The following is a 16,313-nucleotide window of genomic DNA, read 5'->3' on the forward strand; positions in this document are numbered from 1 at the left end:
TTTCTTAAAACTACAGGTATAAATTGGCAACATCAGAGCAATAGTTACTGCTGTTAGAATGCCAACGTTATGATTTGAGTAAAGATACTGTAAAATTAGTAACTAAATATTGAATTTTTTCAATTGATTCAAAAGGTTTATACAAATTTTTAAACGTTTTACAATGTGCAACATAAATTATGATTCACAAGATCTATTCGGGTTTAGATCGTGTTTACTTTACTATGTTAACTATTATGAGTAAATTTAATATTTTATTTTTAAGTAATGGTATTGTTTGATTTTATGTTAATGTGTATACTGTAAATATATTTTCATGTTAACCAATTTAGTTGTTAATTTTTCAATGCTGACTTGAGACAACAATGGTAGTATTTAGTTATGTTTAGGTGGTCAATAATGATCATATATCATTATTATTAAATAGTGATTGTATTTGATTTGAAATATCATTACTAAAGTTTTTGTTTAATACACAAAATATTCTAAGCATTTAAATTTTGAAATTCAGCTCTTGTATCATACATTGATTTTATTTTTGCTAGTTTCACATATATTTTCCAAATACATGTAATGTCTTTTAAATATACAGTTTACATATTAGTAATATATTTAATTCATGAACTGAAATTTTATATTATCATACTATGATAATGATAACACATACCTTATAATGTTTTTATAAATGTATCATAACTCCTAAATTTGTTAAATAAGTATCTACCTCCCCAGTCGGTTATACCACATTGTACAATAGAAAGAAATCAAGCATAGTAGTTTTTTTTTCATTTCATTAAGAGACAGAATGTTCAGTAAAGAATCTTACAACAACATTGCTTACCATTACTTTATTTTATCCATTCCATTTGAATATATAAATTATTGTTATTCCAAGATATCTAACATATTCTTATGTTTGAAAGATATAAATGAAGTTTCCTTCATGTTCACTGTCTAAAAGCTTACCATTACAGTAGTTATTATATTATAAATTTTTGTTTCGTTTTGGCTATTTTCAATAACATTTTACATTTCAACTTTTAGCTAAACCATTTCTTTACACCGTTTAAATTATTACTAGTTACCTCCCTTCTCAATTTTATTTCACAAAACCAAATAAATAATATAAAAAGGATAATATAATCAAGACTGATTTCTGGGGATGTTCCATAAGCTATTTCAATTTCATTGCCAGCTACTTGTTTTCCTATAAAATATATATAATTTAACCCAATTTAAAACAATAGCTCTTATTTCATCCATATAGTGTTTTAATAAAAGTTCTTGTGAAACTAGAAATATTCATTTAATGTAATACTTCTATTCTCCACTGAACTACTTTAAAATGTTGTTGAAACATGTGACATTCTTCCAGTAATCTCATTAATTATATCCCATAAGTTTTTACTCCCAAGTTTATTTGTTTGTTGCTTGTACAATTTTATTTTTATTTTTTGTAAGACTAATTAGATAATATATACAGCCAGTTTATAATTTAGCTCGGTTTGGTGTTTCATTTTTCTAATTTTTCTACACATTTAATTTTTGTGTTGAATATATTTTATTAATTCATTTGTCATGCATGGTTTTAGTTTTTCTCCTCTATTTATTTTTACATATTTTATACATGGTTTAGTTATACTCTCCAGCATTGTAATAAAATGTTTTTATGCATCTTGTATATTTAATTCTTAATTTGTGATACTAAAATCAGTTTGTTTTATTCACATGTCAGTTTTCTTATACTTTATTTGTGATATTTCACAATTATTTCATGTGCCATAACTGTCATATACATTTGTAGTTTGGGGTTAATTTTAGTGCTATAATAAAATGATCTGTAATTCTATATTTTACAGTTGCTGTTTGAATTGTATTCAGTTTATTTGCTCTAATAAAATACGATTAAAACATGAAATTGTATGTCTTCTGCTAGTTAAACGGATGCAAGAATAAAACCCTATAGCAGTGAGCATATCTTTGTGTTCTTTTACAATATTATCTTGAGATTTTACATCTATACACATTTTTAATTTAATTGTCAATCAGATAAGTATGTATGCTGTATATATTATGGGGCATAAATTACTATAATATTAAACTTTTTTTTTTTATGCGTACAAGGCACACTAACACTAATATAATATTTATATTCTTCTATACCAAATAAATGTAACAACACATTACTTCCCCCAGATGTTTAATACGCACCTTGAAATACGCATTTACGCTGTTCGTTTGTAAAATAGCACTTAAGAACAACAAAGATTTTTTCCACAAAAAACTTATTATATTTAATTGTTTTATTTATAAGCTCAAAGCTATCTATTTTCAAATTTTACAGTTCAGCCAAAAAGGATCGGTATTATAATCTAGCTAAGAATAGGCAACAAATCATTTTGATCATTAGGTATAATTCACATATTATTACATTAGATAAGTTGATAAAAGACATTTCTATTTGTTAAGGGCAATTAACTTCGTATTTTAGTGTCTGATACTTGGTACAACGAACACTTATTTGTTAAGAGTAGCCTTCTTCATATTCCAGCATAAAGCAAGCTGTTACATAGTTTGGTTTGGTTATTGAATTTCGCGCAAAGCTACACGAGGGCTATCTGCGCTAGCCGTCCCTAATTTAGACTAGAGGGAAGACAGTTAGTCATCACCACCCACCGCCAACTCTTGGGATACGCTTTTACCAACGAATAGTGGGATTGACTGTCACATTATGACGCCCCCACGGCTGAAAGTGCGAGCACGTTTGGTGTGACAGGGATTCGAACCCACGACCCTCGGATTACGAGTCGAGCGCCTTACACACCTAGCCACGCCGGGCCTTCTGTTACAGAGAAAGTGTATTTTTAAATATTATTATTTACCAAATTCATATTTAACATTTCGCTTTGTCAGAAAAACTCTAAGCTCACAGAATGTTTTGTACACCATAAAATGTCTATAGTTGAGATCAAGTAGCACTTCCGAAACAAATCGAAATGTCGTGTTCGGTATTTTACAAATCATCTCGTCTACCTCAAAAGTCCTGTCTGTACAAGATTTCATTCTTAATAATGAATGTAGTGTAAAATGAGATGTGTGCTATTTACCAGATGGTAGCTGAGATGGATATAATTATCTGCCCGGTCCACATATTCGGAGGCTTAATTTCCGTTTAGACTCAATTTTCTCGTAAAAATTTCAAGTAACAGAAGTGACTAATTTCGTACGTCAGCATCAGCGATACCAGATGATATACCAAGAGTGAGATGGATAGCCAGCTATTACTTCAAAGATTCGTCATAATGTGCTAATACCATATTTAGAAGCTAATTTAATATTTTTATAAAACTTTTGTGCCATATTTAATCTTTTTGTTACTATAATGTCGGAACATTAAATATTTTGCAAGTAATAAATATCCGCAAATATAAGACAGCAAGTAAATGAGAGAGGAGACAGTTCTGTTAACGTTAACACAACACAGTTATTAGTATTATAACATTGAGGTTTAATCTAACTGCACAGTCATTCTTCATAATATAATTATTCTCTTCTTAACGTTGAAGTGTAGCACAGTTACATTTGTTAAACAACTAGTTTTGACAGGATAGAATATAAGTTATGTTAGGAGAATAACAAGAGATACAATGTGAATGAAGAGTTATGTTTCGTTTAAGAATACAAAATTAAGTTGCAATAAAGGCGTATAAATTACACTTAACTTTAATAGGTATATTTAAATAATTTATCATAATAGAATTGTAGTTTGATGAAGAATACAATCATGAAGATCCGATATTTCCAATATTAACAATTAAAACAAATTAACATATCAATTAATATGTTTTTTTCAACAGACACGTTGAACCTTTTCTCAGAATTGTGACTGGAAACAAACTACGTAAAGATTTTAATTTTGTTTATTTTTACGCTGTGTACAAAATCAAGCATTTATACAATATTTTGAATAATATTGATTCGAAAGATTTGAGCAAAAGGACAGTGTACTTCCAAAAGTTCACAAACATTGTATACATATTAGTTATGTATCACTAGCTCTTATATTACCTTAACTTATTATATTAACATAAAACCAAGTAACACAATAAACAAATTTTACACAGATGTTTTTAATAATCAATCTGGATGTAAAAGCAGAAAAAAGGAATAATCGAAGTAGAGAGAATAAGAAATATTCAAAAGTAGTTTTCAAAGGCTTAGAGTTAAATTAAGAAACGAGTACATATCACATGCAATAGGCAAGGAATACAAGCAATTGTTATAAAATGAATGCTGTTTATTTACAAACATTAAACTCTTTTGTTTGAAGAATGGTATACAATAAATACAGAACATATTTTATTGTGTTAACAGAGGTAAAGATTTTAATAGCGTAACCAAGGGTAGAGTATTTTCAAAATATCTGAAAAAGAAGCATATTTTAATGTTATGAAATAGAAATCTAAACATTAACTGAAGACAATAACTCAGTTGTATCCTATAATATTATTCTCAATACAGAGTAAACTGACAAATACATTTGGTTTGTTCCATTTATGGAAAGTTAAGAAAAGGGAAACATCGTAAAATGAATTTGAACAACCTAAATAAAAAATAATTTTCAAGTTTATGTATTTGTTAATAATTAAGGAACATGAGAACCTTCACAACAGTTGCTTACTATGTTAAGATTGTGGACGTCGATTATATTAGTTTAGGGCTAAATTTAGGACGAATAGAAGGTTATTTTTTATAGAAAATATTACATTTTAATATCTGTACAGATAAGTTTAAATTTCAGAAAGTTTTTCTTGAATAACTGTACTTTGATTTCTATATTTTGAACTACAGATAAGTAAAAGCTTTTTAATTAGTGTCAATGAGCTATTTGTCCAATACTGTACCCGTGTTCTAAGTAATCGGTATTTATACACTAGCACTTCTTAACATAATCCTATGCTAGTTTTAGAAATTGGCCCGATATTGTGATATACTGATATAGTCATTAAAGTTTGATGTCAGTATTGACGTTTTCGTGGCAACCACATAATATATTTCACTAAGACATAAAAAGAACGTTATATTTTACTTCTTATACAAACTTATAACCTTGTTTGTTTGGAAACTAAGCACAAAGCTACACAATGGGCTATCTGTGCTTTACCTAACACGGGTAATGAAACCCGGTTTTTAGCGGTGTAAGTCTGCAGATATGCAGCTGTGCCACTCGGTGGGCTACTTAGACATTATCAAGCAACGTAAATATTAATATTTACTATTGTTATTTGACCTTCAAGCAAAAATAAAATTATGATATATTACAAGAAGTATAAACTTACGTAAGTTATGCTTTGCGTTAAATCTTATTATTGTTTCATATACCTTATGTCATTTGTGGTAATTTTATTTTCGCAAAAGACCTTCATAGCGCATTTGATATAATCATTCTCACACTTCTTACGTGCGGTATTTGATACAACTTGTGTAACACACACCACGTCATCTTTCGTTATTATAATACTTCACACGTCTCGCTCTTTGATTTACCTTGTTACTGAAACACACCCCATACGTCGTTGTATTTTGTACACCATATTATTGAACCAGCAATTGTGCTCTTTTAGGCCTTTTCGCAGTATTGAATCTTCAACAGAAATTTTTTTTACGAAATCATTATAATTCTTCATTTTGTTGATGTAACTTACTGTTATAATCTGGTTTTGATATTAGTCATTGTTTAAACACACTTAAGTATGCACCTTAAGTGCTTAGATGCAACCACTAGAACAACAAAATTTAATAACTAATCAAGGAACATAACATGTTTTAAAGTATTCTCAAGACAGTTCAGGTTTCCGGCAGTTTTGACTTTAATTAAACACTCTTTAGATATAGAATTTCAAAACGTAACTTATAAAAAAGGTGCAATTTTATAAACCATTGCTATAAGATTGAAGCTTTAAGCTTTCAAAAAAGTAATCTATTTATGCCAAGCGGTGTACTTTCGTATTGAATCATGAACTTAGATACTACAAGAATTAGTCTATACATTAGTTTATTTCTCATCCCTGTCACGTGTTTTGTACTTAATATACATATATATATATATTTCCAACAGAGCTGTTTGTATCCTGCCGTGATTTCTTTACATCTGGCATCATATGAAAAGAATGACCTACCTGTGTCAGGTCAAACACAGAAGACTGGATACATTTCTCTTTACACAATTGCAGTTATCAAATATTTATCTAGTACGCCCGTCGTCGTTAATACTAAATGATTGGATAGTAGAATGATCAATGATTGTTCTCATGGTGGCGCTTTAGACAAAATTATCAGTCAATAATGTGCACTTGTGAAAGATTATGGTATCACTTGAAAGTGGACATACCCTATCATAAGAGTTCTGGGCCTCAGAAAACAAAAAGTGAATACAAATTTCTCACTTCAATCTAGAATATTACTACTAACTTTCCACCAACATGGCCACTCTCGTCCGTTAATCTACCGCTGAGTGTTGTCGCAAACATATCAAGTTTGTTATGATCAACGTCACTGTAGTTTCTCGTACTCACTGTTACGAACGATGTATTTCAGTACCAGTAAGCTGCCGATATCTCATGCTTTTAAGCATTAACTGCTTCTGTACACAAAATAATAAGATATTTAAAAGTTAATGTTGACCAGCCGAGTATTTCATTCGCTTCTGCTTTTGCCTTTGGTTACAGAACCATACACGAACTACATTCTTCTTTAGGTCCAACTTCTCAGCGATAGCAGCGATCTTCTCACCCGATGGTCGAGGCTGCACAGCGAAGTAAGCTTCCAGTGATCTCTTTTCTGGAGCGGCAATGGATGTCCTTTTTCTCTTCTTTTCACCGTTCGGCAGGACGCTTGGGGATTCTGGATCGCGACGCTTACTGCGCGCCTGAGCTTCAGCCGCTTCCAACCAAGCTTGAAGAATGGGCTTGAGGGCAACCATATTATTGTGGGATAAAGTGAGAGATTCAAATCTGCAAATAGTACTCTGGGATAAGCAACCAACACCAGGCAGCTTCAAGTTAGCTAGAGCCTTGCCAACGTCGGCTTGGGTCACTCCGAGTTTGATCCGTCGTTGTTTGAAACGTTCAGCAAAAGCCTCCAATTCACGAGGATCCGTATCTGTGTCGTGCATGGTCATGGCATGATGTGGAGCTAACGCTGGATGGCCACCCATCATGCCGTTCATACTGTGCGTATAAATTGGGCCATGTAGCTGCGGATGTGAGTGAGAGTTAACTGCACTAGTTTCAGCATTTAAGGTTAAAGGCGGTAGGGAACTAGGGCAAAGTGGCTCTAGCAACTCCATCGTGTCCATTCCGGGATGACCCATCTGAGAATGGTGGACTCGACCAGCGGGACCACCATGGCCTCCGCTCATTCCTGCGTGATGAGCGTACATCATGTCGTGCTTTAATGGAATACCAGAACTAGTTGTTGGACCGGACTTGGCGATATCTACCGCGGCGAGAGCCTCTGCTCGGCCCATCAAGCCATCGTCCAGCCCAGAAAAGATGTTCCCTTGCAATGTTGGGACCGCAGGCCGAAGTTCTCGATAAGTCTACCAGAAAAGAAAGATAATCAAAGTAAATAAATGATCGTACAGTATTAGAGAATTCTACATGAAGTGATTACACGAAAATAATTACCGTGGAGTATTGGAAAAATCTACAGGAAATCATTACACAAAAAGTACTATTGTTAATGTTGAAGGAATCAATATGAAATCATTACAATAAAAAAAAAGAGAGAGCAAATAACCATACAATATTGGAGAAGCCTACATGAAAGCATGACACGAAAAATGTTACTGTAAAGTGTTGGATAAGTCTTTCTGAAATCATTATGCAAAGAAATTTATTGTACTGTGTTAGAATAATCTATACGTATTCAATACATAATACGAAAAAACCCGACTAAGGTATCGCGTAATATTGTAAAATACTAAATGAAATTATTATATAACCCTAAGAAAAACTTAATTACCATACAGTGCTGGGCAAGATTATTGTAAAAAAGGAGATCTACAGACATACATAGAAAGTAACTCACAAGAAGGGCACATAGGTAGATATACAGGAAATATTAACACAATAAAATAAATGGTTAAAAAAAAAACTGGGAATATAATTCTGGAAAGATTTTACTGAAAACTGTAATGTAGAATGTATCTTTCTTTATATTTTACCAATTACGATACAGGACCAATGTACAAAAATGTATATTACTAAAACTATACGTGTTTAAAGGTTTGATTTCTATGTGATCATTGGCTTTCCTTGACTGCAACTAAGAGAGAGATATGTAGTAAGGTAGAATTACATAAAACTTTCAGTTCCGTATCATTAGGCAAGGAGAATTAATTAATTTATTACTTTAATCAACTCGTAGGATAGAAACATATTTTTAATGAAACAAACACAAAGTTTATGTGTATGATTGTCAGAACCATCCATGGTATTTGCTTTATGAAAAAAAAATTAAATACTTAGATTTCTCTATATACAAGGATAGTTGATTGACTGGCTATTTAAAATTAGGTACAAAGCTACACAATGGGCTATCTGTAATCTGCCCACCACAGGTATCGAATCCCGGTTTTTAGCAATGGAAGTCTGCACACATACCGCTGTGCTACTGCGGGGCTCAATATACTACGACTGTTTTTTAACATTAGTTACAATACGTATACCGATTCTACTACATACATTGATTTCCTCAAAATTATCAGCTAACACAGCTGGGAACTAGCTAACACTTAATAAGCATATGCTATCTGTGCACCTATAATATATTTATTTCGTTTTCAGTTAACTAACGCACACTGATTGCCTGTCGTCATTAATGATAGCTAACAAGGTTTATTTTCTTAACTGTTAACACACAAGTTAGAAGTAATTCTTAGTTATAATGTAATAATCTTTTCACTTAACGCACAATATATCTATGAATTTATCATGCAAAAGTCATAGATTTTAGTTTATTAACGCATTTTGGTTGTGTGAAGTTGTTCGTAAGAAGTGTTAACTCAGAATTACTTGTGAAGATATATACTGTGTGAATGCCTTCAATTAATGTGCTTAGTGTTAACGCATTCTGGTTGTATGAGGTTGTTACGTAGAAATGTTATCTCTGAATTGCTTTTGAACCTGTATATTGTAAGGAGTTTTCAATTAGAATGCTCGATGTTAAAGCATTCTAGACATATGAAGATGTTATATAGAAGTGTTAACACAGACTTCCTTTTGAAGCTGTATATTGTAATGATGTTAACTATAATCCATGTAAGATTTTTTTTCTATATTTCATATTAACACACACACACACTATTCTTAATGTTTTGTATGGTGTCCCTAATCATTTCTGACTTGTACAGTCGCCAATGTTGAACAGGTCCACCAAGAGTTATATAGAAAATGTCCATTCTGTACCCAATCTCCTGCCAAGTGTTTTCCAACATTACAGGAGTAACCTTTGTAAAGACTTCTTGGATATGCTAACATAATTTATTCTTACTTGCAATCTTACTAGTGTAAACCATGCCCTTTATGAAGCCCATAAAGAAAAAGCCATAGACATAATGTCCGGAGAACGTGTGGATCAGCTATTTGGTATCACCCCCAAATATAACAAACGAGGAAGGTCATGTCTTACGTAGGGCATTTCCTAGGGCCTAACGTTGATGAAAACATTTGAAAATCGTTACCTGTGTAGGGTATTTTAACTTTTCAAACCACAACACACACCTCGCTTTCTCCTTCTTAATAGGGCCCGACATAGCCAGCTGGTTAAAGCACGCGACTCGAAATCTGAGGGTCGCAGGTTCGAATCCCTGTCCCACCAAATTTGTTCGCCCTTTCAGCCGTGGGGGCGTTATATTGTGACGGTCAATCCCACTATTCTTTGGTAAAAGAGTAGTCCAAGAGTTGGCGGTGAGTGGTGATGACTAGCTGTCTTCCCTCTAGTCTTACACTGCTAAATTAGGTATGGCTAGCGCAGATAGCCATCGTGTAGTTTTGCGCGAAATTAAAAAGAAACCAAACCTTCTCAATTGTTGTTTCGCTTTAGTTTGAAATTCCGCACTGTAAGCATGTGTAACAAACTATATGTCTCTATTTTAAATAGATTTCCCATATAATATTTTAAAATATTGTTTAATTCTTGGATATTTTATATTAATTAATTATTTTTAACACAGTGAAAAGTTTCTTAAAAAATGCTAAGAAATATACATGTGTAATAATTACCACTAATATTGAGTCATTACATTTGCCATCTCTTTAACATACCAACCTCTACAAACCAGAGGGAAAGTACAAAGTTGGACTCCACAATCTGGAAATTAAAAACAACAAACAAACAAACTACTACTATAACTCGCAAGTTTAAATATAACATTTGGTGATGAGGTAACAATATGATACGGAGATTCCAGTGTACAAACATACTTCTCTTTAGGAGGCGCTGTAGTGCAGTTTCCTATTATTGAGAGTGTAAAGACAGTATCAAACATCTCAGGATTTATTCTGTCCTTAGGAATGTTATGGTAATAACGTTCGTACAATATTAATACAATATCCATGTAAAAGTAGCGAACGAAGGCAATCATGTGTGTCTGAGGTTTAGCACTCCGTTGCTCACCCCCACAAAAAAAAAATTGCACTCTGTGCTTTGAGACCGTGTGTGCCAGTAAAATCCAATTATTTGATTAATTATAGTCTACAGTTGACAGTGAGTTGCGTTAACTAACTGCATTTCCTCTTGTCTATCACTGCAAAATTAGGGTAGAGTAGCGCATTATAGCCCTTGAGTAGCTTTGTGCGGAATGCAGCAAACAATAGCTGTAATGAGTGTCATGGAAAGCTTATAAACAAATTAGAACAAATAGGATCGATTTTCGATATAAGCTGAAACGAGTTTTTGCACTTTCGAGAAGAGAAGTTCCGAATGAAACAGTTTTCGTGCCAGATGATTCCCCACCCCACACTGAGCAGACTGTTCAGACATTAATATACTTGTCTTTAGACGTAAAATTAGGCCTATTTTATTTCTTAACACTTCCCCATATACATAGTCTTTTAGGGATTTTGAAGAATTAGAATTTTGTATAATAACAGTATTTAAACCACACTATATCTGCCATATCCATTTCTGACGATAAGTTTTGCTCAATCCACAGCTCAACAGACTAGCTGGGACACAACCAACACAGTCGTGGTCAGAACATCTTTTATACAAGCTACTTGTTACAACAAAAATTGTTATGGTGTGAATGCCTTTAAGAGCAACCAAAGCATATAATCAATTAACTTGTCATTGAATATTAGTATTATACCTATTATAGCTTTTAACATTGCAATATATGCCTAACCCTTTATGAATTTTCACGAAGAGTGCATAATATTAGGACTCCAAACACACCGTATTTGCCATATCAGTTGCCAACAACGAGTTATGTTCAGTCTAGGGCTCTTCAGGCCGCAGCTTTTAATAAGCTTTCATACCATAGCAACTATTACTGTAACAAATTGTCTATGAAGATAGTGTTCCAACCACAACCATGTTTGCTGTATACCAGCCGGCCCAGTGGCTTTGCTATAAGAAAACACACACACAAGCCATCCTAATGAGATGGAGCGAAAAACGTTGTCGGCAATAGACATGTAAATTATTGTGTGGTTAAAATTATATTATTATATACTTGTATAAGTTGAAAATCAGAGGTAGAGGGTTTTAACATGTTCTGCTGTTAATGTTAGCTCAGCTATAATGGGAAACTTCGTGTTATTCTTTTGTGTTTTCAAAATTTTTTAAGCCTTCATTCATTGAAAATATGTATTTATAAAAATGCCTATTTGAGAAGTAGCAAATATCTTTCAAAGGCGTATTTCACTTCCATAAAATTAATGCAAATTCTATTCACAATAGAAAATTTCTCATTTTCATACATCTTAAACATTCAAAATCTTAACTTTAAAAAGCAAATGACCTGTCATATTTACTGTCTGTCAAGATCGACAAATATCAATTCTACAAGATATAAGGACTGAACAGAATTTGGTGTCTAAATGTAACTGATATGAGTTATGTATTGCTGATACATATGTGTTTAAATGCAGTAATGTGAAATAAATCACATACTTTATTATTTTTGTAATTTTACAATACTGTCATTTTCCATTTCTCTATCATAAAGGCCCAGCATGGCCAGGTGGTTAAGGCACTCGACTCGTAATCCAAGGATCTCGGGTTCGAACCCCCGTCACACCAACCATGCTCGCCCTTTCAGCTGTGGGAGCGTTATAATGTAATGGTCAATCCCACTATTCGTTGGTAAAAGAGTAGCCCAAGAGTTGGCGGTGGGTGGTGATGACTACCTTCCCTCTAGTCTTACTATGCTAAATTTGGGACGCGTAGCTTTGCGCGAAACTCAAAATAAACAATTTATCATAAGTATTCGCAAGCAGTTTCCCTTTGCAATAAATTAAGGACGAAATATCAACTGGAGTATTTTGTTTGAATAGCTAGTGTTTCTATAACAGTATTAGTCAAATGAAATTAAAAACAATTACAGAAAATCAATTTTCAGCATTAGATACTTATGGAAAATACATCTGTTAAGCATCTCCTGAAGCATGCGATGTTACCTAAAAAAGAAAGAATTAACGCAAAAAATAAACTTCTTCTGTCTATAGAGCAATAAATATTTCATGAACGAGTCTAAAAAATAAAACACGGTAAAGTAAATAATTATAATTTCACTGTAAGAATTGAAACAACCCAATTAATCTCCACATTTTGTGTCATATATATATTTATATCCAAAAGTGTTGAAAACTGTAAAAGTCAGTTTTTAGCTATTGATATAAATATATATATATTGGTTAAATTTTCAATCTATAATCTTTATTTAGAAGTAGTAATTGCTTTACAGAACTGTGACAATGAAATTTATCATATCATTTCAGCGAAGAAAATATATTCCAACGTTTCTTGTATTGCTGCATCCAAACTTTTCACACATACTTGCTTTTACCCTCTACCAGAGTCCTTCGCTGGTACAACGGTAGGTATACGGATTTACAACACTAAAATCAAGAGTTCGATTTCCCTCGGTGGACTCAGCAGATAGCCTGATGCGGCTTTACTATAAGAAAGCACACACACACACCTATACCAGAAATGTAGTTTCTATAACAAGCCTTCCTCCCCATTTATACGACAATGTGTTATGGTTTCCATTTTTATTCCTTATAAACCTTTCTCATCTGGTATACTATGTGCATAAGAAAAATAATTTTCGTTATTCGTACAAAACTGTGCTTTATAAGCATTTCTCTTCATGTGGAATATGATATATGTCTTACGGATCTTTACTTCCTTCATGTGTCACAAAATCTATTACACTGTTCTACCTGAAGTGGTGCATATATTTTACAGGTTTTTCTCTCTAGCTTACAGAATAACTTATAAATAAAAGTTTTCTATCTCACATGCAAACACTCACTATACTACACGTGTTATCAGTTTCTTCTGGCTACAGTATAAACCTGTGCAAATGGTACTTTATTTGTTCCGCCTGATGTACAACATATTAAAAGACTTTCTTGCATATTTTGCAATTTTCTTTTATATTTTTATTACAATACTGATAGATATTCATTACCATAAGCCAAACACATTTTATAAATAATTAATTAATGTTTAGCAATAACCACTTTATTTATTAAACGCTTGTTATCTTAAACCACACGTTTTTTGACAAGTACTTTTCTCTTTATAAATTACATTACAACATTTGTTAAATGCCTGTCTTACAAAAAACATTAGACACCAGAATCTGAGATGTAATTGTACTTGTCTTTAAAAGCAAACTTGCACAGAAGCATCTGATAAAAAAACTCTTTTTAACAAACTGCAGTACAACATTGGATAAGTAATTTTGAAATAAATTATTCAGTTTAATTTCCTCCATAAACTTTACTATAACATTTAATAAACATGGCATTTTAATAGATAGTGCAACATTTCATAAACACCCGTTTCTTAAAGATATTACGCAATTTAATAAACAAATGACTTTAATTGAGCTAAAACATTTAATAAACACTTAGTTTAAGCGAAAACCTTTACAACCACAACATTTGACAAACGCCTTTCTTTTTTAACATAAGCACTAGACACTCAAATATCTAATAAAGCCTTGTCTTATTAGACAAAATGTACTAGAAAATTTGACGAATGGGTGTCATTTTAAATAAACCTTACCAAATGATTTTTAAAGCCTATCTCCTTAAATAAGAATTTACATTTGTTGTAGAGTTGTATTTTAAACATACAGCCTTTAATAAACACCTGCCACTCTAAACAAGCCACACAACAATATTTGTTGTAGAGTTGTTTTTTAAACAAAGAGAACTATAGCTTTTAATGAACACCTGCCACTCTAAACAAGCCACACAACAATATTTGTTGTGGAGTTGTCTTTTAAACATATAGCACGATAGTTTTTCATAAATACTTGTCTTTTTAAACAAGCCACAGAGTAAGTTTGTTAAAAATTTGTCTTTTGAAAACAAACGCCTAACGCATTTGTTAAACGTGTAGTTTTAAACGTTCTATGCTACTTGATAAAGATCTGTTTTCTTAAATTAACTGTAATAAAACATTGAACAAACTAAAATTGTTTTACCTTTGTCGAACTACGTTTCGTGAACATAAACTAAATGTTAATAAGCAAGTATGTAAAAATTTCCTCCATTTCTGATTCGATTTTCCTCATGGTGGGGAAGACATTTGTTTCTTTCCACTTCTTACGAGTGCATGTCCTTATTCAACATTTCTACCACCCTGCTAGTGGCACTTCAGTTTTAATCTTTGTGTTAAAACGATTGATTATAATTTAATTCCACTGGATTACATAAACTAAATCCTTTAAAGAAACTTCATTTAGAGTTGGAAACAATGTTGTTAGTTTGATAAAAGTTTTTAAAGCAATTATTTTTCTTTTACTTTTTTCAAAGCTTTTACTTGCACGTAATAGATATGAGGCATATGTTTTGTGTTTACAGGACAGTATTTGTTTTGTAACTTGAAGTAGAAAAATCAATCCGTCAAAAGATCTCGGATTTTATCGATATCCGGTTCGTTTGAATTAACGTACAAGTTTTTAGTTTTAAAAAGTTTCTCATATCAAGCAATGTCATTTGTTATAATTAACGAATCGTATCAAGCTTAGTACCTAAGCAGTCCCACTAAATACAGATACTGGGTGTTGGGTTGATCTTAAGAAGTACAAACTAAAGACAGTAACGATAATTCATTAATATAAATTGCATAAGATATGATTTACAAGAGTAAGAAACAGACCAACATACACTTGAACAAACTTACTGGTGGATTAACCATACAATGCCGTCTCATAGGGTCCGAAGATCGGTATGTTGGCGAGTACCGTCCGGGAAAACAGGACCCGGTGTTGAGGTGTGGAGGCAATGCCATGTGCTGCTTGCCGTTCATGGCGGAAATCACTCCGACCACGGAGGCTGGGCGGGCCACGGTCTCTAATGTCACAAAGCAGTGTCGGTTAGACACACTGGTCAGATTTTCTTCTGGTCTCTTGCTGGATAGTCTTTCAAAGAATGTTGTCCACCCATCCTACATGTGCACCTGTTCACAGCAGTTTCTGACATCACGTGATTTATGCTGGCACATGCGCAACAAGCTAGCTTGCTATTCGTCTGTCGACATGCACGAGCCAAGCACCTTTGGGAAAACGGGGCCTAGTTAGTTTAACGTTTTGTTAATGGCAATTCCTTGTTGTATGCTTGCTAGATCCAAAAGTCGTTATCAACTACATACTGAAGGTGGCTTCTTCTACATACTTTAAAAACTGTGTTGCAAAATCAGATGTACAGGGGAATTATTTTCGAAATATCCAGTTTTCTAACTAATGTTAATTTTTGTGTATGTAGTAGCTAAACAAACATCAAAGCGTAGATATAGTCTAATTATAATTTAAACACTTTATTATAAATATTTCAAAATGAATAGCTGGTTAGCATGTTGCGAGATATCTAGGGTACTGAATTTTCTTACCAACTATTACTATAACCAGAAGTCCTAAATTATAATCTAGTGTTTTATGAACTACTGCTTATCTTTATTATAATGTAGAATTAAAACGTATCCCAACTTAACCTATTTAGATAAAGCCTAGGGTGGAAATATCTTTGTATACAATTACACATACTCCACACCAGTTTTAACATAAC

The 16,313-nt window shown here is 32.6% G+C and overlaps 1 protein-coding gene across 1 annotated transcript; it reads right to left on the minus strand.

Annotated features, from left to right (window-relative positions):
* Positions 1-3,936: 3,936 nt before the first annotated feature.
* On the minus strand, positions 3,937-15,667 carry LOC143225240 (inhibitory POU protein-like). Its single transcript, XM_076454301.1, has 2 exons — positions 15,433-15,667; positions 3,937-7,600 (listed from the first exon to the last, which is right to left on the minus strand). The coding sequence occupies exons 1-2, from the start codon at positions 15,556-15,558 to the stop codon at positions 6,674-6,676; spliced, it is 1,053 nt and encodes a 350-aa protein (XP_076310416.1). The 5' UTR covers positions 15,559-15,667; the 3' UTR covers positions 3,937-6,673.
* Positions 15,668-16,313: the final 646 nt, after the last annotated feature.

Source organism: Tachypleus tridentatus, chromosome 1 (genome assembly GCF_004210375.1).
Source record: "Tachypleus tridentatus isolate NWPU-2018 chromosome 1, ASM421037v1, whole genome shotgun sequence".
Lineage (NCBI taxonomy): Eukaryota > Metazoa > Arthropoda > Merostomata > Xiphosura > Limulidae > Tachypleus > Tachypleus tridentatus.

Coding starts and splice junctions, on each gene's coding strand:
- LOC143225240 (XM_076454301.1), bottom strand. CDS start 15,558: ATGAACGGCAAGCAGCACATGGCATTGCCTCCACACCTCAACACCGGG. Junction 7,601..15,432: donor ATTGTATGGTTAATCCACCA/GTAAGTTTGTTC, acceptor CTTTTCTGGTAG/ACTTATCGAGAACTTCGGCC.